The sequence below is a fragment of the Grus americana genome, chromosome 11 (genome assembly GCF_028858705.1).
Source record: "Grus americana isolate bGruAme1 chromosome 11, bGruAme1.mat, whole genome shotgun sequence".
NCBI lineage: Eukaryota > Metazoa > Chordata > Aves > Gruiformes > Gruidae > Grus > Grus americana.
Window position 1 is genome coordinate 15,087,880 of NC_072862.1, and position 23,081 is coordinate 15,110,960.

A 23,081-nucleotide genomic window follows, 5' to 3' on the forward strand; every position below is an offset into this window, starting at 1 on the left:
CAAGAGCTTTTCACTATCTAGGAGTAACAGGCTATCGACTACAGAGGCACCACCCTGGCAAAGATACAACAAATACAGTGCACTTCCTGCTTAGGCATGAATATTCATCTTAGTGTATCCGTGGCATAAACTTGATGTTATTTTATGTCTTTTATTTTTAATGTGGTTTGTCTTACAACAGCGAAGTCAGTTATGACTCAGTTTGGAGGCAAAGTATTTACTTCCCAAATGCACGTGCCCTCCCAACTCAAAAAGACACCAGTGAATCAATTATTTTTTTAGTCATAAAATGTCAATGTTTTCCACACTGATTTCCATTGCTTGACAGTGCCTGCAGACTGACAAAGGACATCCCAATAGTAATTTAAACTAAAACAGAATTAAAGCAGCAATAGAATGTGTTCAAAAAAGACAGTTTAAGTCTCAATTGCAAATTTCGTGGTTTTTTTCTCTTTTTAAATAGTTCATGACTCAAATAGCACCAAATATGCAGTTAAATGCCTTTCTCCAGTTTTTCTATTCTAATTGTTCTGGCCTTTGGGAATGTCAAACAGATTGTAAACTACGAAGACATTGATTTTTGACATAATTTGTCACAATTCTTCACACACACAAAAAAGGAAGCATCTCAAAGAAAGGAAATATACTGCCTTTGTAGGGGAATGAGAACATAGGTGATTTATTTTAAATATGAAGCTACAGATGTACATATATTAAAGACCAAAATATTATTTATGTGAATGAGTTGAGCAGTCTTTTTATGGATTGTGACTGTGTGACTTTTACTTACATTCCTGTTATTTCTAAGCTGGAAGAAGTGCATTGGTTTTATCTCAAGTGCTGGCTGGCTTTTACAGGTTTTTTCACATTATATTTTGATAACCTAGGAAAAATATTTGTATCACAGTGTATCCACCTGTAAAATTAGTAGTAATAATACTGACCTCTGTGTTGCAAACACCTTCCCATAAAAAACGAGCATATTTAATGATTTCAATACAATTGAGCAGCTACAATCTGTCAGTTAAATATTTATTGTTTAGTGGTTTAAATAAATGGGAAACATAGTAACGCACTCCCAGAAAAACAGAACCACTGGAATTGTTTTCATTCATGCACCAAATGCTGTTTTTTGAGAGCCATGGAACTTTGTAGCAGGCTTAAAAAACCTTTCAGAAATACAGTATTAAGCAAGATCACCACGAGGGCTTGGCTGAGTGATTACATAATATTTATAATCACCCCGGCCAAGATTCCTTTTGAGAATTCTGAGACAGCTATTTTTAGAGAAATTTGGTTAGTGATGCAATCCTTCATTAAGTAATTAGCTTCAAGTCCATTTTTAGAACATCTCAAGAGATTTTGGTAAGAGCAGAAGACACTGCTGTGTTACTGATTCACTCTGAACTTGGATACTGCAAGAAATTTCCCAGTTGCCTCTTTTCACTTTTAGGATATAGAGCCAAAAATGTAAGTGGAGTTGGCCAAAATGCAAGGTCTTCTAACTCCTTGAGAGCATTTTATTTTTCTTCTCAAAACATGAAATTAGAAACCTTTCCAGCGTTTTCGAGACTGCAGGTGTACAGAATACTCTGGCCAGAGGCAAAGCTGGTGTTTGGCAGTCTTCTCTAGTCTATTAGTTCACTACTCTATATTTCATCGCATGAACATGTTGCTAATAAAACAAAAAGGGAGAGAAACAATCAAGGAATTTTAAAAATCTGTGTAACCTTAGTTTCTCAGCAAATTAACCACTAGCAATATTTTCTCCTGCATGCAATACATAGAAGTATTTCTTGCTAATTAGCATCCAAATATTTCAAAGAACCCTTTCAGCAGCAAAGGAGCAAAATGAAATTGAAGGCAGCACGTTGCATTATATATACTGTTCTATAGTTATTGTTGCATTATATATACTGTTATATAGTGAAGTACATCAGAAATAGTGCTAATGTGATATTATGGTGGTGACATCAAGCACTCAAGAATAACAAAATGCCCCAAGTTATATTTTCCCTGTTAGATTAATTCAGCTGTATGGCATTGTGTATTTTATGATATTGAAAGTGTTTATGTTACTGTATAAGAAAAAGAATAGGATTAGAAGTTGTTGTGATTGTGATTATTCTGGCAACCCAAAGCGTTCTTCTGCAACACTGTGCATTAATTAATTGCATTTAAACCCTCCAATGTTTAACAAGTATGGGAGCAAAAAAGCCTTGCAGTGCTTTCGTACGGCGTCTGTAGACATTATCATCTGTAGACCGTGTGATCAGTAGCGCTGTCCTGGTACTGTGTTGGTTCCTAATCACTATTGCTTCTGTTTCTGATGTTGTCAGACTAAGTTAATGTTTCTGTTTTCCTTTAATTTCATAGGTGTCGATATTATAGGAGCGCAGAATACTACATTATTATTACCATTTATTATTACTATTATTATTATTTACACAGATCTACTTCAGACAGAGATTTATTGTACTGTTGAGTCTAAATGTTACTGCACAGTAAACAGAATCCATGTAATGAAGCCATTCACAGGGGTACTGCAGACATATTTGACCACTGTGCTATTTTTTTCCCTCTTCTGTTTATGCTGTTTAGTATCACTCATAATATTGGTCTTACTCAAGCTTTAAGCACCTAACTTTGGGCAAAGGAGTAACCTGAAACCCTTAAATTTTAGGAGTTTTATTTTTGTTGCAGTTATGCTACATAAATTCTTTATTTTATTTTGGGCAGATAAGAAAAGATGTTCTAATAACTTCATATATTGAACTCTCATATGAGGAAAATCAGTCTGGTCATTTTTTCCTTAAAAACTCTCAGGCAATATAGCAAGATGGCTATTAATCCCTGATTGTAAATGTGTCTGTTCAGATCCATTTGATGTCAATACAAGCAGCCGATGCATTCAGTGGTCTTAAATTTGCTATCTTAAAAATGCTTGTAGTTATTTACTTTTCTATTAATGAGAAATATCCTAAGGCAGTATTTCTGCATGTCTTAATGTTTGGTCTTATTCTCTTCATTTGTAATCTAAATTTTGAATCAGTATTTTTGAATCTGAATCTGTAATTCTCAATTTTGCTGAGTAGAAGCATCTTAGATAGAAGCCCAACATGGACAGATTAGTGTAGAGGTGAAACAGCAGAGTCCCACTTCTCCCTGTAGCTCCCTAATGCAGCAGACTCCATATGGCACAAGGGAAGAACGAGAATGTGTGTGTGCAGCTAATAGCCTTTGCCCAGATCAAATTAGTGAATTCAGAAGAAACGTTCTGTGTTGGAAAAGTACTGAAAATGTTGGCAGTGCTCACGTAACACTTTTCACGTATTCTCAGTAAGATTTGACAATTTATATTATAAAACTCGAAGGACTGAAGTCATAACTGGATATGGCATCACTTTTTCCTCTTTACGCTCTCAGGAATCCGAATTCTTTCGGACGGTATTTTTACACAAACATTTTCCAATGAGAGGGGCTTTTTTTTGCCTTGTAGCCTATAGCAGTGAGGCCCTGAGGACATCACAGGCCTGGTACATGAGTCCTTTCCTGCTTTGTAGTTGGTGATCTGCTTTAAAATCTGTTTCTGTTTGTTCTCTGTTCAGAGGGGCTTTTTATTCTTAAAAAATTTATATCATATCGTAAGCATGGCCATGCCTAACGGCACCCTTTTCACTGGTGATAATCTCATTGTGAATTTATACTAGAACCTCTCAGTAGCTATCGCTGTCATAACGCACTTTGTTCGGGCAAATGGTTTAACTCCACTGAGACTGCAAATCTTAAATGGAAAAAGTAGGTAATGTACATATAAAATAAAGTACATATTAACACTGCAACTTTTGTAATTTTTGATCTGGCTAGCTCCATAGGTGAAAATGAGAATTAAGTATCTCGGATAAGAATAGTGAATATGTCTATTATATCAATTAGTGAACTCCCAAGCCAAAAAGTTTGGGGTTTTTTTCTTCATGAGATATTTTTCAAACAAATCCTTAAGTTCTACTACAAAGTACCCATAATAATAAAGCTAAATATAGTTTAACACTTGATCTCAAGTACAGTCCTAAGTAGCCAGTTATTAAAAAAAATTGTAAAAATTGGGTGTCAAATTTTTCTGCTTCTGTGATGGTGGATGAAACTTATAATTTCTACAATCTAGCATCAAACAAAAATTAATTATAGGTAGGTGTCTCTATATAACATATCAAGACAGTGTTGTTATCTCTGTTTCGGTCCATGTTCCAATATACCATCCATGTGTTGAAATTTTATTTATCAATTTTTATTGCATACAATGGAAGAAATGTGGTAATTTAGGCTATATTTTGTGTATGGTACAAATGAGAGAGCTGGGCTTGGTAATGAAATTGCAAAAATTACAGCTGAAATGAACTATTCAGACATTAAAGACGCTGAAAGACAATCAGTGCTCCTAACCAGAGATTTGCAGTTTCCAAGGTCTTGTTTAGCTACTGAAGTTTCTGATTCATGTCTGGGTTTAAATAGTTATTATGGAGAAGTATCTTTTTAATGAGTTATTTCCTGTTGAAAAAAAAAAAAAAAGGAAAAAAACCAGAGAACCTCACCTTCTTATGTTGCTTGTCTTCATTTAGTAGGACCTGGCCTGAGATGTCCTCAGGCAGGCACTGTTTCAGAGCTTTAATTATGCTTTTAACCCACTTCTTTGTGTCTGTGTTCTTACATACTTCTATGTAATTACCATGTTTAGTAGTAGGACTCAGACAAATACTTTCAGCATGACTTTAGCCTATACATTACTGAGTATGCTGTATTATTACAAGATATTTCCTGCGCTTCAAGCCATACTTTTAATTCACATAACCTAAAAAGACTTCAAAAACACAAACTCTATATGCAGAGACCGCAGCTAAAAAGTCAGATGGACCATGTTCAAATCAACATAACGTTGTTCAATCACAAGCGTCAGGAAAGTTGAAATTTGGCCTTAGTACTTTAGATAAGTGTCTGCTTGGCACTTGGAGCTGCTGCCTGTCTCGTTCTGCCAAGTGTCTAATATCCCAGCTGGTGTTTGTGAGGCTGTTATCCTTCAGCTCGTGAAAAGGGAGACTTACTATGAGCTCTAACTTCTTTCAGGATAAGTCAGTCGCATTTTGTAATCTTGCAAAACAGCAGGTGTAATGGTTGTTAATATCAGTTAAACAGTACTCTAATTAAAAAAAGAACTGAAATATATGTAAAACTTTTATGCTTGTGTTCAACACTAAATTATCAGATCCAAGTCCTTGAAAAGATCTACACTGGAAGCTGCTTTCCATTGCTGCACAGAAGTCAGAGTATCTAATTTGGCCAGCAGTCGCTTTTGTATTTCACCTGGGGGGAAGGTTGGATTTTACGAAAACTTGGAAAAACACTCAGTACTGTTTCTTAGTCCCTGTTCTCTGTCCTATGAAACTGGGGAGGGCAGACAGGGCCTGAGGAACAAGTGTTCTGGTTACATGCATGTTACAAATGATAAGAATTGTAAGATTTTAATGTAAAACATTACATGTATTAGGTTTAATGTATAACTAGATATGGATAGGAAAAAAGAAAAAAATGTATGCTTTCTTAGCATAAAATCTTTACTGTGTTCTTTACTTCATATGCAACAGTCATATCATTAATGAGGTAAAAAATAAAGAGAGTTAAAGGAGGAGTAGCCAAACCTTTCTCCAATAAGCTGTCACGCACACTTTTAGCCTGCATGCATCCTGTCTCTCACACTTTCCAAGACAAGTCATATACTGTAACAGGAAAAGAAAGACATGCTTATTAGCCCTTTTGGAATTTTAACAGGGAAAAAATTAATTTTGTTCTTCAATAGAGGCGGGAAACAAAGCAGCAAAACCCATGTTAAAATACAGTTAAGAGTAAGAATATAAGAATAGATTACATTACAGGGATGTTATAAAAAGAAAACGCATAATTAAAGCACTCAGTAAAACATAACTCTACCCCATAGTGATGCATTCCAACACCCATACAGTTATGATTATGATAGTTATTTAGCATCTGGAGTTCCTACTTAGTTACTATGCTGTAATGTTTTTGTTATCTTTTGGTTACTGATGAGTGCTTGCAAACTTATAGTCTTCATAACTTAGGGGTTTTTTTTCTACTGGACTTTTCTTGGTGTCTAAAAACTCACTGCATAAGCAACACAAAAGGCTGAATTGAATATTATCATACATTTCTAAAGACAAGAGTATAATTTATTCTGGAAATAATTAGCATTATGTTGCTAGTATTATGCTGTTAGAAGTGGCCTGAATAATTAGCATAAAGTAATACAAGCTCTGGGATACTTTGAAGTATATTGAAGAATATTGAAGTCCACTTCTTCCATACAGCTCTATCTAGTATTGGCAAAAGATCCTTCAAAGCAATGGCCAATTAACAGATCCTTCGGCTTGTGGAAAAATGACGCAAGTCCTTCTGTCAATACCATAGTTGGTGGATATATTTTACCAATTTGTCTAATTTAATCGTATGTTGATTCAAGAAGTGCGCTACCATTAAAAAGAATTGAGAGCAGTCTCAAGGTTAGGCTTTTTAACAGTAATAGCCTTGGAATTATCTTTTTTTCTTCAGCTAGATAATTAGTGAACCAGTGCTCAAAAATCTCTAAGTATATCAAGAAGTTTAAGCAAAAGAAATTTCAGCTGGAACTTTGCAATGGAATCTCTCTTCAATCTCTTTCCCAGATGGCAAATAAAGCTCACTATTTGGCTTATTACCAAATGACTTATGCAGGATGCATGTATCTCTAGTAAGCTTGAGGTGCTCAGAGAAGGTGGAACTAAATGGCAGTGATGTTGAACATGGTTTTAGAGGCTCCAAGGTTGGAACTTGACCTTGTTGTTTTTGATCTCAGAAAAATATTTAATGATGATCAGACAACAGAAGTGAAATAAATGGAAACTTGATGAAGACTTAAAAAAAAACCCCAAACCAGGCAGTGAACTTGATCGAGTTCTAGAAATACAGGCTTTACATAGCATTTAATTTTAATTTTCAGTGTAGCCTGTGATGACTTCTTTGGTCTTAGAAATCACCATAAGTTACTTAGAAACACAACATTCTGTGTTGCCTTCTAAAATGGCTTTTGTAGCTACTTTCCCAGACTGTCTTCCTCTGTTACACAAGCATTAACAGTCTACATTGTGGAATATTTTGTAATTTTTAATGAACAAATATATGCTGTTTTCGTAACGTCTTCATTTTGTGCAAACTGTTATAGTCCTTTTACAGATTGTGAGTGATGAATGTAATTTGGTGAACTTTAGGGATGTTTGAGGCCAAGTACAGCATCAGTTGTCCAATATTTAATTAACTGTAACTTATTAAATAACAAATCAGCTATAAATTGTATTCTGTGGCAGTTAGCAGCTTTTGTGTTGTGCAGCAGTAGAAATGATAAGAAATTCTTCACTTCATTCGATAACAGTTTTCAAAGAATGTATAAAACTATTGTTCTGACATGAAAACTGATTTTATTTGGAGAGAGTAAGTACAGAGCTTGCTTAATTAGCAAGCATTTTGTTAACCCTCAGCTAATGGAATTCAGGCCTGAAGCAGTGGATTCATACTGGAAAACCAATTGCAGTTGCACATGCTTTCATTAAATCCAGGGTAAGTCCACTAAGTTTATGCAACTTCTGGATAAACTTGGTGAATTATATAGTGTTAAGCACACAATTTTTGAGATCCTTTCCTTCTGGATTTCAAAGTTAAAAAAAAAATTATTTCTGTTTTCTAAAACTATCATCTTGGGGGGGGCGGGAAAAAAGCTCAGATTAAATAATTTATTAGTAAAAATCAGGAAAAGTGGAACTAAACGTCTGCCACAAGAAGACCTCAAAATGCTTTATGGAAATATTAGCATGCTTATTTTCAAATAGTGAGACTGCAAGAAATAGGCGTTCTGTGTCATTGAAGACAAGAAGAGGCCGTTGCAGAATCAAAGCTAAGATGTGGGACTCTAGATTTTAAATTCCATGCTTTAATAATTAGACCACAGGATATCTCCAGGATAGCTTGTAGGCCTTGTATCTACCTCCCTCTCATATTATATAGGGAAAAATCCTACCCTATTGAAAGTGAATATTCTAGAAATGTTTCAAATTCCATTTAGTGAAGAGAGATTGAGAAGAAAATCCAAAGTAAAGTAATAACTATTGAATGGTATTACACCTATATCCTAGAGCAACAAATCTTACTATTTTTCCTCATTTGAACCTCATTCATGAGAGTTTTGTTGTTAACTTGATCCAGATGACAGATCAAAGCATAGTTCCCTATTGTCACCTTGCTAAAATATTTTTTAAAAGACAGTTTTAATATTATAGTTTTACAGTTACAGATTGCTGTTAAGCTATTTAGTCTGTTACCAGTCAATCAAAGACTTTCATTTCACTTCAGTAGATCCTTACTTAAACTCAGCAGAATTTTAGGAGGACAAGAAATATCTGTCAGTTTTCTTACAATGCTAGATCATAAATTCTTTGGTAAGTGGGTTAAAAATTCAGTTACACATACCATTCATGACCTTGACAGCTTAGCAAATAGTGATACTGAATGATCAAAGACAACTGTTTCAAGCCCTAAGGGTTAATATACCTGTGCACCTAGATTTAAGCTGTTTTTAATTCCTCTATCATTCCTTTATTTCAAAATGGATGCAGTATTTATTGAATGTAGTCAATAAATTTAAAGTAAAAAAATCTGAAGAAAAATCTGTTTAGGTTAAAACTAATAAGGCTATGCACGGTCTGTGGGAGATGCAGTTAATTAATTGTTGCATTTTACAAGTTAACTTTTTTTCTTTCCTAGTATAAATCCACATTAAAAACTGCTCCTTCTCAGGTGTGGGCCTGGTGTTCACCAGGCATTTTCAAAAAGGACTGTTGGTATGATAATTTTGTTGTCAGAGCTGTGGTTGTGTAAATTTTGAGAAACTCCATTTTCAGGAAAACCATATCAATAATAATAGTTTTGAGAGGAAAATGTGAACAACGTTTTGAACTATATAAAATAGATATTTCAAATATTGAGTAACTCATGCAGAGTAATATATGATCCAAAATATATACGGCACAGTTTAAATGTGTGTACAATCATCACTAATTTTCACTAGTTGTGCATTCCAAGACCGAGTTTCGCGATCATTCAGAAAAGTCATATTGAATAATCTGTTGTGCTTTCAAAAGTAATGTAAGAAAAGGTCTTGGATGCTCTTGAATAGGAAATTTTCAAGTATGCTGAAGATGCTGCAGGAAATTATGACATTGCCAAGTCAGTAGGAGGTATTTCTCCCACGCAGTCAGTACTGAAGCAGCGTCCCAACGTGTTGATATGGGACCCAGACCGTAAGGATTTACTATCTGTCTGATAAACCAACGTCCTAAAATGTATATGCCTTTCTGTATGTTGGTGTATGTGCTTGTATGTAAGTGTGAGGATGTGAAGCCCTGGGGTCCTGAACAAATTCCAATGTGGTTAATTAATTTCTCCCTCAGATAAAAATATACCTGGCATTTCAAAGCCTGCGAAAGATTAAAAGAGTTAGCAAGGTAAGCAACCAGAAGTAGTATTACAGATTTCTGTTTAGAAGGACCTACAAAGGATTGTATTGTTCCTCTGGATGGCTTTACTTTTGTTCCTCCTCTGGAAATCCTCCTGTTCGTCCTCCTCAAAAGTCCTGCTTTTAAAAGTTTGAAATCATACCACGTTTTGTACCTCTTAAATGAAAGCTAAGCATACCTAGCAAATGCAGTTCAATGCAGAAGTACAGTTCTCTGAGAGCAGCTACAGCAAAGACAAACAGAACCTCAGAATCATATTAGTTATTGTTGTGAGGAGCTAACAAATAAAACTAAAAAGTTTTAAAAATAATATTTTGCAAAATATTTAACATCATTTTAAGAAATTAATGGCAATCACAAGTCATGTAAAAGTTTGGATGGTTTGATTATCACTTGAGTGGAAAAGAAATTCTCATTTCACATTTCTTATATATTTTGCTTCCAGAACAGGCACACTGAAGGAAGCCTACTACAGCATTAACATTTCTTTGTGCACATTTTACTGCAATCTGGCATCCAAAAGGAAGAAACATTAGAAGTGGTTTATTTATATTTCAGCACCAAATTAGAAAGATGACATCATTCATTTACAGTTCTTATCCCATGACACGTCTAATCCCCAACACCTCATTACAGGGGACACTTTTAGGATTGCATATATCATCTTGTTTAACTTTTGCATTCTTCTATGGAATACAGTTGAAAGGTAGGAAATTTAAGGCTGTTCATTGATAAGAAAATAAACTAATAAAATGTTAGGAGCTTCCCCAAAGAGGCAGGATATTACAGTGTTTACAGTAGTGGGTTATTATTTGTCTATTAATTCTCCATCTTTTCCACTCTTTTGTTCAAAAGGCCTTCCTCTTTGAATCTAAAGACAAACAGACCAGCTATGATGATTTTGACTGAGTTGGTCTTTTGGCAAAATCAGTAGAAATTTGTAGCTTGCATACAGCTTTATGCTCTCATCTTCCTATCTGGGAGGGAGAAAATGAAATGGCTCCGAGTGTGCAGTGTTAAAAAATGTGGAATGATACCATACAGTTCCAGCGGAATTCCTGTTCAAAGGAATTCACCACTTGACCTGTGGAGAACATTTTTTTCTGTAACACCCTGAGAAGATGTTCTTTTAGTGCTATAGAGATGTTCAGAAAGAGTCTGACAGTGGCTAAAGCGTGTGCACACCCAGTCTGTGGTTGTTCCTCTGTCTTGTTACTGTGGATGCCTTCTGGGTTTGGTTTGGTTGGTTGGTTGTTTTTACTTGAACTGAGTATACATCTCCTCCTGTAAAACTATGATCCTTCTAATGGACATCATGTGAAGTGCTTGAGAAGCATCGTGACATTTAAAACAAAATTAATTGCTAAAAAGACCCATCAGGCTTTCCTGTGATCCCTGTGGTTCATAGTTTTCCTCACATTACATTTTGTTATACTTCAAGTATTGTGTAGTATGAATATTTAGTTTGAATTTTTTCCCAAATATCTTTTCTACTTTAGCAAAAAACATTAAAATTGGGGAATGTAATAGCAATCTGTGAGTTTTTGTATTTTCTGTTAAAATACACTTACCAGTGAAATTTTCCCAATGGAGATTTTGATATAGAATTGTTCTCATAGGAAAATCAATTTACAATAGTCCTGGAAGCAAGTTTACCACATACTAGCTATGGGACCCTAGCTATCTCATGGGTACTTCTAATGGGAAGCCAGTTAGACCTGTTAATACAGGAGCATACCCAAACGAGTTGTTTTTAAATTCATTTGTTTAAATTGGTCCTTTAGAACTCGTTAGTTTGGGCAGAGTCCTGAGGTAACGTGTTTAGTTAGCGTCCTCACTGGAGTTAGCACGAATCCTGCTGCCTTGGAGCATGGGTAGAACTAACTGTGGCTTTTTGCAATTGGTTTCAATCTCTTCTTTTTTTACTGTTCACCAAAAGTGTCTATGTGCAAAGTAGACTTGTTTGTGCTGGACCAGCTCAAATGATGGCCACATAGAGAATTGGCACAAAGTAGATAATGTTCCTTCAAGAGCAACCTTTCTCCTATAGGGTTAGGCTATCTTTCCTTCAGTCATCAGCATGATATTAATTGTATATGTCTGTAATTGATTCTTCTAATTTTGGAAGAGGTCTTTGAGAGTTGATAGCATTTTCTTCCGAGTTTTGTTCATGCAAAAATAAGTGCAACTTGGTTACAGGTTAACAAGTTTGCCTGAGACAGCCTTCAGACCTACTAACAGAAAAAATGAGTACTGTATCCACTGGTACTGGGCAATTGGTGTAAGATATTTTTTTGTATTATAAGCCAGGTTTGAATTATTTCAGTCTATCTATTTCATGGCATGGAATAATTGTAATACTGATAAAGAGCAGTGATGTATCTCGTTATCTCATGATGACACAGGATTTATTATCTGTACACGGCAGTAGTTGAAGTGTCAATCTTTTTTTCAAGATCTATATCTAAGGCTTACTTTCATTCAGTAATGTGTCAGGTTCCATAATCACTTATTTCTCAAAGTGCTTGTGTCTATATCAGTTAGTTTTCAGATTCTTTTGACTTACTGTTTACCAGGGTGATCCTGGTGTACAATTAAAATATTTAAGGCAAAATAGAGCTTTTAGCATAACTACTCATGATTGTGGTTGACGTGCCTCAGTAGCTAACTGTAAATATTTGAACTACACATAATATTCCTTTCAGTGAAATTTTATAAGTTAATGGGCAAGACGTAGTAATAGACTGGACAGAATAAAAACCTGTTCTAAAATAGTAAATTCAGAAAAGCTGAATGTCTTTGTTGACACCCTTCGAACATAACATCCTTGATCATATCCTTTTCTGACTTCTTTGTGCAATTCTACTCATGTGAAAACTGAGACAGAAGATGTGTTCACATACTTTGTTATCTTTTTCTATTTCTGTTTCCTTTTCTTTGTGAGCCAGCAGTCCGGACTTCTATTGTTAGATCCTTACAGCTACCAAAAAAAAAAAAAAAAAAAAAAAAAAAAAAAAAAAAAAGAGAGAGAGATAAGAAAGAGCTAAGATCTTCTGTTAGAATAACCTATTCCAGCATGTAATAGAATTGTCTCACTTTACCTCTTAAACAGACACAAAACAGAATGAAACTGATGGCAGATAACTACGATGATGACCATCACCACTACCACCACCATCACCACCACCACCATCATCGATCTCCTGGGAGGCCACAACACTCCAACCACAGACCCTCTCCAGATCAGGTTAGTCACCTCTTTTTTCACTTCAGTTTTATAATTTTACTATTTTGATATTTCAAGATAAAAAAAATATTCCAAAGAAATAATGAGATGTGTTCTTTGAACTGAAACTGACAGCTCTGGTATTTATTTCCATCCCTGAAAACATTTCAACTTTTTGGCTTTTTGTCTGGTGTCTTATATTTTTCTTCTCTATCTTTCTTTAGAAGTTTTGCAGCTATTTTCAGCATTTCATAAGTCAACTTTTTCAGTAGAAAATTGGTGAAAAATCTCCTATTTAGTGATTACTAGTGATTTCAGAAGTACACACTTTTTGGAATAATTTTTTGTTCATTTAAAGTAAATGGATTAATCATTAGTATTGAAAATGTGCAGCAGTTCCCTTTGGCAACTTGTAAACCAATGGTTCTAAACTGTTTTTGAAAGTATCTTTCTGTTGAAGCTTTCAAATAACAGATATAGCTGAAAATCAGTAGTGATGCATTTTTAATTAGGTAAGATAAGCCAAATTCCAGAGATGTTTTAATTTAAAAATGTTGACTAATTCAGTATTATTCTTCTTAGAATATTATTCTTCTTAGAGTCCTGTTTTTCAGAAAGGGTGAATAACTGTCCTGATAACATAGTCTTCTAGAGTACGTTAATTCAGCATGCCAGCATTAAACTGGCATTTTCTCCACCCAGGTTGACAAAACATCCATAAGCCCAACACTGGTTTGAGTTTGTAAATTTCAATATTTGTTTACAAATGAATAAATTTTTAGAAAAACAGAAATATTTTAAATATGTCAATCATTTGCTTTTATTAACAATATTTTAAAATATTAATTATTTGAAAGTTAAGTGAAAATTAAAATACAAAATTATTAAAACAAGTTTATTGTCACATAGTTTTAAATTAATACTTACACTGTATATGTTTGGAACGAGGAGGTCGTGATGTTCTGTGGTTTATTAGCATTCCAACACTTTGTCTTTTGGAATACTTCAATGTGGTTTTTCAGATAATGTTGCTGTCAATAGGCAGCAATTTGCTAAGTGTCCAGCGTACAAGCTCAGTACTTGTGGTTCATAGACTGGGTGAAGCAGACACCTTGACCGAAAAGTGTATTTTTTTGATGTGTTTGAAACCAGTGTTTCCAGACAGAAAATGCCATGCCTTTTATTTCTGGAAAGCTTAAAGACCTGATCCACCAAAAATAAAGTATCTGCTTTAAATTTCTACTTCTAATATTGAGAATAGTGGTGTAGTATTGCTATAGCTATTAGTAATAATGTTACAGTTATTTGTTATAGTTAGTTATCATTATAAAGCTATAGTTTTGAAAATAATAAATTACTTCATTATGTAATTATATAAAATATACATTATATTTGTAGATATACACACCAAAGTAGTATTTCAAATTCTAGTGACAACTTTATCTCATCCTTAAAGTACCCTTCTGCCAGCGAACATGTTTTCATAATTGTTTTCTGAGGTGTCTGGGTCTGATGCTGTTAAAAATTTGTTATGGTAAAAAACAGCGTGTACGTGCATGCATGCACTTATTTTAGATCCTGGAAAGTTATGGAATAAATTATTAATCAGTGAATCCATAGAAACGCAGTAGCCTTTTTACTGTTTGTTTTCAGCAGCTTGATGTCTGTATCAGGCTGTATGAAGGGATCTCTCTGTCCATCTCCGTGTATATCAGATCACTTTATACTTGCTTTGCCCTTTTCCTCTTTTCCTAATCATCAACTGGTGGTTCCTATCCTAGAGCAGATAAACTATTTTTACATTACATTCTCGAAGATATGAGATTGGTTATCGCTATGTACTCACTTTATTATTGCACTCCTTCCTAGGTGACAGTTTTGGGCCACTCTCTAAGACAGAATGCAGGTCTAGATGGCTGTTACATAGCATACCCATCCTATATTTAGTCTGGCTGTATTTGTCAAGGACAAATTATGTCAAGCAAATCTAATTTCCTTCGATAGGGTAACTGGCTTTGGGGCTAAAGAAGTGGTAGCAGTGACATACTTTGAATTCATGAGACCTTTAACACTGTCCCGCCATATATTTGTAATATACAACTAAATGCATTAACTTATAATGTAATTAACATGTAATGTAAAATGCATTATAATAATAAAATCTGTAACTATAAATAATACTATTTTAATGTCATTAATTATGAAATCACCATGAGATGGGTGTGCAGCTGTTACAAATAACATGCTACAGACCAATTTTCTGTTACTCATTGTCAGACAGGAGGGACATTTACAACAGGGTTCCAAAGAGGTCTGTCTTTCTCTGCCTCTGTGGAGTATGTTTTTAGAAATTATTTCAATGATGAAATAGAAAAAAACCATGAATATTGTTGACAGTGAACCAAGCTGTGAGAAGCTGCAGGCATAGCAGGAGCAGTTAAACTGCTCAATAAGCTGCTCCAGTCTCAATAAACGGGAGAGAAAGTCTAGAATAAGTAATCTGAAATTCAGTAAAGACAAGTCCATTTACGAGGGAGAAGTCACGTGTACTGATAAGGCAATATCATGGAAAAAGGAATCTGGATTGCACATAATATATGGCAACGATGGAATACCATTGCAATGAAGTTGGATCTAATTCTGGGATAGATGTAATACTGGAAAAGAAGCAGGAAGCAATTATTCTGTTCTTTCGAGCACTGGTGAGACCTCATCTGAAAAGCTGTATACAGTTTTGATCACCATGCTTTAAGAAAGATAGACAAATTAGAAAGGGACAAAAGGAGAGCAACAAGAATGATAGGAGTTTTAGAGAACATGACCTATGAGGAAGGCTTAAAGAACTGAGTTTGTTTAGTCTAGAAAGTACTAAAGGGGAGACATAAGTCTTCTAATACATAAAATGTTGTTGTAAAGAAGACGATGATCAATTGTATTCCAGTGCCCACTGGAGAAAGAGGAGGAGTGGTAAATTTAATTTATACCAAGAATAACTAGGTTAGTTATTAAAAAAAAAAAAAAAAAAGAACCTTTTTCACTATGAGTCTAATGAATCTGTGAGTCGAAAGAAAATGTGGACATTCTTTCATATAGATGTAATGGAAGCTCCTTTCTTGGAGATTTTTAAGAACAGGTTGGATGAATATCTATGGCACGTGATAATAGCTTTATTTCGTTTTGTGTTGGTGCATTGGGCTTGGAGTATGTGTTCTTCTGAAGTACTCTAAAGCCTCTAAATTTCCACAGACTCTGTGAACAATGGGTTAGCTCAGCAAATGTTTACTTGTAAAGCAAGCAAATAGGAGATCCATAACAAAATCCTTCCTGAAATAATCTTTGAGAACAGCACAGTCAATGATAATTTTGAGTGAATTCTAGTCATTGCTTTAGCTTACATTTTCATTTTTTAATTTCTGTATTATTTACCATTCCATATAGCATTCTTTTGTACAGCAATTTGATTACCATGTGTCATACAAACCTGAATTTTCCATTCAGTAGTGTATTACACACAAATTCTGGATAGTGGATTTTGATGACCATAATCCAACATCCTGCTAGTGATTCGAAACCACAGAATAAATTGAGAAAATAATAAACTTGCAAATCATCAGAGGGCATTTTTAATTTTGTAAGGAGACAAGAAAGTGGTGCATATTGTAACATAAATTCCATTTAATTTAGTGAATGCTAGGGAGGGGTTTTGAAAGTTTCCTCACAAATTCTGAAAAGAAAGAGATAGGTGAATGTACAGTGTTAATCTTGAAACATTTCTCATTTCTATGAATAATACTGGATTTTCTAATTTATCTGCTACATTTATATAGAGAAATACATGTATGTTGTTATATACTGCTGTAAAAGTATGTACCTGTGCATTTGAGTACATATTTGTAAGGAACGTTAAGACATTTCCCACTTACTGATGTAAAACACTGTGTATATGCTACTGTGAGTCTATACCTCCTTTAAAGAGAATGGTGTATTACCAGTGTCTTGGAAGGAAAATACGCACACATGCTGCTTGAAATATGCTTACCTTTTACATGGTGCTCTTCAGTTCAGGTACTGACCTTTATTTTAATGGTCATATTTTTGTTATAACTGGTACTCGATATCATATCCTGCTATTGGCAGCATGTGGCAGCATGGTTCTAGATGTAGCAAAGGATAGGATCTCTGACTTCTCTTGAAGGAACTAGTTGGGCATCTTTTTTCAGATGTAAGGGTTTAGGTCTTCTGGCTGTTGCTAGGGAGCAAAGCCAAGTTTCCAGCCACTTCTTGCCTTTATCCCCTCTTTTTTTGCTCTTCTGTTTAGAGAGAGATAGAGGTTGGCAACCTTTTTTGCCCTTGTATGTCTGGACCTAAACTCTGGGGAAGATGTGAGAAAACTTCACAAGCAGTAGGAAGACTCTAACTCTCCTCTGCCCATACACATGGCCATGTTACAATGAGTCATGATGTGTTCCCTAGTTATATTGATGCATCTGAGTTTTATTTGATATAAATAAATTTCTGGGGATTGAGTGCTGCCACGTCAATAACATTGCAATATTAACCATTTTTACTAGTCTTTAAAAAACTTGGAAAAAAGATAATTTTGCAGCTTTGCACTAAAAACTTAAATTTTTTCTCTTCAATTTTGGCTTGAGAGTTGGCAATCGTTCTTAAATTCCACCTGGAAACATTTTGGCAGTCAGAGTGTATCCTGGAGTGCGGGTATAATACTCCTAGCATGAAAATGAGCTTAATAAGCATTCTGTACTAGCTTCAGTTTCCAAGGAGTTGTGATGTGTAGCCCTTCTAGAGTGCATTACAGTAATCTAATCTGGATCATTACATCCAAGATCTGTCTGGAGCAAAAAAATCCCATGGCTAGATAAATTTGAACTTCCAGATTTAGAAGCTGTCCTGCCCCATAGCGTAGACTTCATCACAAAGTCTACTGTCCCATCTCCCTGCCTCTCTTATTTCTCACCTCTACATACTTACTGTTTTTCCTTAAAAACTTTTTCTCTTGGCCTCAGTTGCCTACCTCATCTTTCAGTTTTCTTCCTGGTATTGAAAATGTTTTAAAGGAAGTGCCTATTTGTGTCACACAAGTGACTGCGTGCTCTTGAAGCAAATTGCTGTTGCTGTTGAAAGTTGATAGGAATTAGCGCATTTGTATTGCCTGCCACAGCTGCCTTACTGTACTGCAGTCCTTTTGTCTTTTTTTTTTCTTGCACTTTTAGTGTCGTAAGAGGCCTGTGAGTTACTAACCAATAGGGAATTCTGTCTGGCTAAGACAAGTCTGGTCAAATTGAGACATCTCAGTCCTTTTGGTTTTCTAATCTCAGAAGCCTTTCTTGCCCCTCCATATTTGTATCCTGTTCTGAGTTTCAGGCTCTAGTCACCCATATTCACTTACTATTAATTTCTGTGAGTAATTGACGTTCCTTGCTATCTCTGAAACAGTCCCTAACTTATTGGCACGTATGACAGATCTCTAAGTCTAGGATGGTCTCCACATAACAAAGAGCATTCTTTTGCTGTCACCCAGGACTTTCTTGTTCAAGTTCATGAGATCTTTGCTATGTGGTTAAAATATCCTAAGTTCAAGTTGCTGCTTATGGACTACATAGTAAAAAGCTGTACTTGATTATTTAAATTAAAAGCAGCATCTCTACATAAAAAAGGGACTTAAAAGAAGTTGCATAGGTAATCTATGACATGTATGTCTCTAGGATGTACTTAAGTTAGTTTGATGGTGTTCTTAATGGGAAGTGATGCTATTTGAGAGGGCATATGGAAGAACTTGATTCTGCATCCACACAGTGGAAGGCTGAAGGTATAACATCCAAAGAATTTTCATACTTTAGGACTTTATAGTCAATGCTGATGATTAGAAGAACTATCAAATCTTCTTACTTCCCATAGTACTGGAGATTTTTAAAAACATAAAATGTAAGGTGTTTCTCATCTCGTAAGAGAATTCCCAAGCTGTGGTTGAATCACATGCTTTACTCCATGGTCACCTTAGCTACAGATATATTTTAATTTTGTTTCATGATAAGAGACGATATTCTCATAAAAAAGAATCTGCTTTTTAGATAAATACGAATATCATAGGGTGTGCCATAAGGCTGTAGGAGGTGGCTGCTTTCTAAAAAGTTGGCCCTATTCTTAGAAGCTGTAATTGAGGATGGAATGTCACGTGGTGTCATAAGCACGTAGCATGTCCTTTTACGTCTTTTAATCCAGTCTGGCTACGTAGAAATTTTGTTCCTATTTAAAACCTTTTTGATGGCCCTTCAACAAGACGGTGGTGTTTAGAAGTAATTTGTCATAAACTCACCGTCAGGTTTTCCATTACTCTTAATTTTCATCAAAGAAGCCTAAAAGGTAGTTCAAGGTTTCTGAACTATCCTCTTATCTAAACGAAAACTCCTCCTTATTAGGACAGTGGTGGGGGAGTGTGTCTCTATGAAGCTTACCTTAATGCCACTCTCCATCAGGAAGCCAACTTTTAAAGAACTATCTGATAACTGTCTTAGTATTAAATATGTGTCATTTTAAAAAGATTTTTTTAAATTATGCTGGTAAAGTCATTCATTTGAGAAAAGAAATCACAGGCAATGATGCACAAAACAGTATGACTGTTGCAAAGTAGGAATATGCCACTAAAAACTAACTTTTTGAAGAAGACTGTGTGCTCTCAAAAAAAGCGTTTATTGGTTTGTAAAGTGGTGAATGGTCTTGGCAACAGGTCTTTGTTCATCAGCTGAAACTCCTAAATATCCTTGGAGTCGCTGAAAGGCGATAAGTGAAAAACTCTGAACAGGTCAGATGGGATTTTGTTTGAGATGGATAACTTTGAAATCAGAGCCACAGGACAGTCAAACAACGATTATTATTTTAGTGTCAGGATTCTGATCTGCAAATCACTGTATTGATCCATATATAATTCTAGGGGAAAGGAGTGCATTTGTATATTTTGGCAGCCCTGGCTGTTAGCACAATGCCTTATATTCTGTGGCCATACTGGAAAATTGCCAACCTCAAATCCTGAATAGGCCTCAGGAATATTGAAACTGGGATTTGTCTTTAAAAAACCCCACGAAACCAAACAACACAACTTAGAAGGAGGACAAACATAAACCAGAACAGATTATTTTAGCTTATTCAAATAACCATGGTTATTTGAAAAGCATAAAATTCTTCAAATTTCTTTGGACTGTGAATCAAAAGTTCAATCTGAGCAGAAGTTTAGTATCTGGAAAACTGAAATATCATTTCTGGGAGTTTTTTGCAACATTAAAACTTTGTCTTTTAGTTGTTCAGGAAAGAGGAAACTAAAATAAGGGGAAAACCCAAAGCACCAGTAACATTTTAGTATATCAGTGATATGATATAGCTGTTTAATGCAGTAAGTTGGAATTATTGGCTCCCTCCCTGACGCAGATTTTGGTGTGTTTCTTTACCATGTATGTTTACACGTTGTGTTTGGGCAGGTGTGAGCTTGCTCTTGTCTGTTCGCTAAATGTATGTGAACTTGTTCTGCTGGTGCCTCAAGCTGCAAGGAAGCACGCAATTGCATTAGCACAGCGCTGAGCCTGCACTAAGCTCATTGGAGTCACATGGATTGATTTAATTTAGGAATTTGGGCAGGGCAAGGTTTGCTTGTCGGTACATTCGGTATAAACAATCCCAGGCATATCCACTGTGAATAACTAGTATTGTGCTGAATTAATTAGAGTTTTGAGATCTCAGGAGTGCAGTGCAAATTAGTCATATAAACGCTTTCACATTTTTAAGTATTTCCTCTAATTTTTCATCTTTGCTACACATTTTCTCTCTCCGGAACAAAGAACTTGTGATTCATATCACACATTGTTCAGACTTGTTGAACTGAATGCAATAAAATCCTATTTGTATCACAGTCACCATTAAAAAGTCAATTTTTCAATGAAATTGTATGCAGTTATCATTGCTATATTGTTTACTATACACACGCTACTGAATGGCAAATACTTCTCTTCTAATAAGTATGTAATTTCTGTCTAAGCATTTCCCAAAAGTCAGTAAGTGTTATCATATGCTTATTTCAGTAGATGCAGAGAATTTGTCCTGCCTCTGACGTCTATCTAGGATTGCTCTCTACTTTACCCTAAAACTGAAATAGTCTTCCACAGAGGCTTGCCCACATTTTGAGGATAATATGATTGGTTTCAAAGCTAAAGTTCATTGTAGATTACATTGTACTTGTGATGGAACAACAGAAAGAGCCTTGAAATTTGGAAGAGTCTGCTCTGACTTTGAATTTACCTTTCAGGAGCACCCTAGTTCTTGATTTTGGTGTACTGCTGTTTTACAGTTACAATCATTGTGCTCTGTGCAAGGTTTCTTGTTTCAGTAAGACCGGATAGAAGTTTGTAATATTTGTTAATGCTTTTGTTATTCCTACCTCTTAATCATAATTATATTGTAGCCAGATGATTTTTCATATACCTTTTAATTATATTAAATCTGTAATTTGAATAATAGGCCAGCTAAACTGGAGCTGTATTAAAAGCTAGAAGTAGAAAATAGGTTTTGCTGTCTATGATACCTCCAGGAGATGGATTTTGTATATTGAAAAGTTATACCTCTCCTTTGCTTACAGAAATGAATTTATTTTATGTTTTGAGGTTTAGTGAATGTGATATAATGTATACATACTGCTCAGTGTGTATATTTATATATATCTATATTTATATGTTAGCTTTGCAGTCTTTTCCACATATGGAAGAATTTTTTGAGATCATGTTTAGCTATAGAAACCTCTCCCCCTCACTTCCCCTGAATGTGTGTGTTAGAATATACAACACTTATATAGAGGTTTACATTTATCTTCTATTTCTTACTAGAAAAATTAGCTGCCACCATCATCGTCTAAAATAGGTCTTTAGACCAGCTGAAAGAGCCAAAAATGCATTTCTGGGAGACAGTAACTTGATAACAAAAGTTGCATATCTGGCGCTGGTTACTTAAGTGAGATAACATGTCACAGACTTTCACTACAAAGGGGACCATAAATTTTTGCATTGCAAATCTGATTTCACGGACCACTTCTTGTAAGAAGCATTGGGTTTCCGCTTCATCTAGTGATAAAGCTTTAGAATGCATGAGTATCTGGTGAAACATCTTATTCATGTTAATGCTAGTCTGGGTGTTGTAAAGTAAGTGGTCAGAAACAACCTTTTGCTTACCCCCATCACCAGTATTTATGTTTGATTTTAACCCAACTATATACAACTAGAACAAATGGTGAGACGGGTTTTATGGTCATTTTCATAATTGGATGATACATGGTTACTTGTGACCCCTTCTGTTATGGATAGGTTTGAAAATAGACCTGTGGCATAAATCCATATTACTGAAGCCATTTTTAAGATTTATTCAATTTTGAATGTACAAATGAAACATAAAATGAAGACCTTCTAAAACTCTGCACACCAAAGCCTTAAATGAACCCACTGTTAGTCTTTCCCCTTTCCAGTTACAAGCTCAGTTCTGCAAATCATTCATGCACAAAACTCTCCTGTAGTCAATTGTTCCGTGTATGGAGAGTTCGTGAGATTAGTCCTCAGCTGTTTGCTCCTAGAAATTGAGTAGCAGATAAAAGTCTCTCTGCGGTCTGAAAGATTCTGATTTTAGGCTAAGTTCTTGATATGAAAGAAATGTCATTACTTAGCAGGTAGATTTCTGTGTCACAAGGGGAAATTAATATTTGTAAATGTAATTGTTTGCTGTAAGTAGGACAGTTTCACAGTCCAGAGCCAGTAGTTACATGTTTAATGACCCATTAGTAGCCACAGATAATAAGGAGAGTAGTGTAAATCAGTCATCAGAAAGTCAGTTCAACAGATGAGCAGGTTATCACTAGATTTATTTAACTGAAGTTAAGACATTAATTCTTAGCATGCCGGCACTTGAAAGGAAATGTGATGAGCCTTGTCAGGAAGGGTCTTCTATTGTGGGAAGACAGCCAGAAAAGCTTAACTCATCAAGTTTTTAATGTTGCCTGTGTTGCAAAAGCTTTTGTCTAAAAGGAGATTAGGATTTTTTTAAAAAAAAAAAATTTATTTATTTAAAGAAAGGATTTTATAAAGATACTTGCATCCCATAAAAGTGAGGGGATGTATGCAGTACTTCAGCTTCATCGAAGTATTTGCTGTCTGTTTTTTGAATCAGAATCACTACATTCTTCATTTCAGGTAACC

General features: G+C 35.1%; 1 protein-coding gene across 16 annotated transcripts in view; it reads left to right on the top strand.

The window, feature by feature from the left end:
- ERC2 (ELKS/RAB6-interacting/CAST family member 2) overlaps positions 1-23,081 on the top strand; it is a 509,200-nt gene that overhangs the window by 364,150 nt on the left and 121,969 nt on the right. For all 16 annotated transcript variants that reach the window (XM_054838820.1, XM_054838822.1, XM_054838825.1 and 13 more), the window contains one exon: positions 12,724-12,858. In XM_054838820.1, coding sequence (XP_054694795.1) covers positions 12,724-12,858 — 135 coding nt within the window. The remainder of the gene's footprint in view (positions 1-12,723; positions 12,859-23,081) is intronic.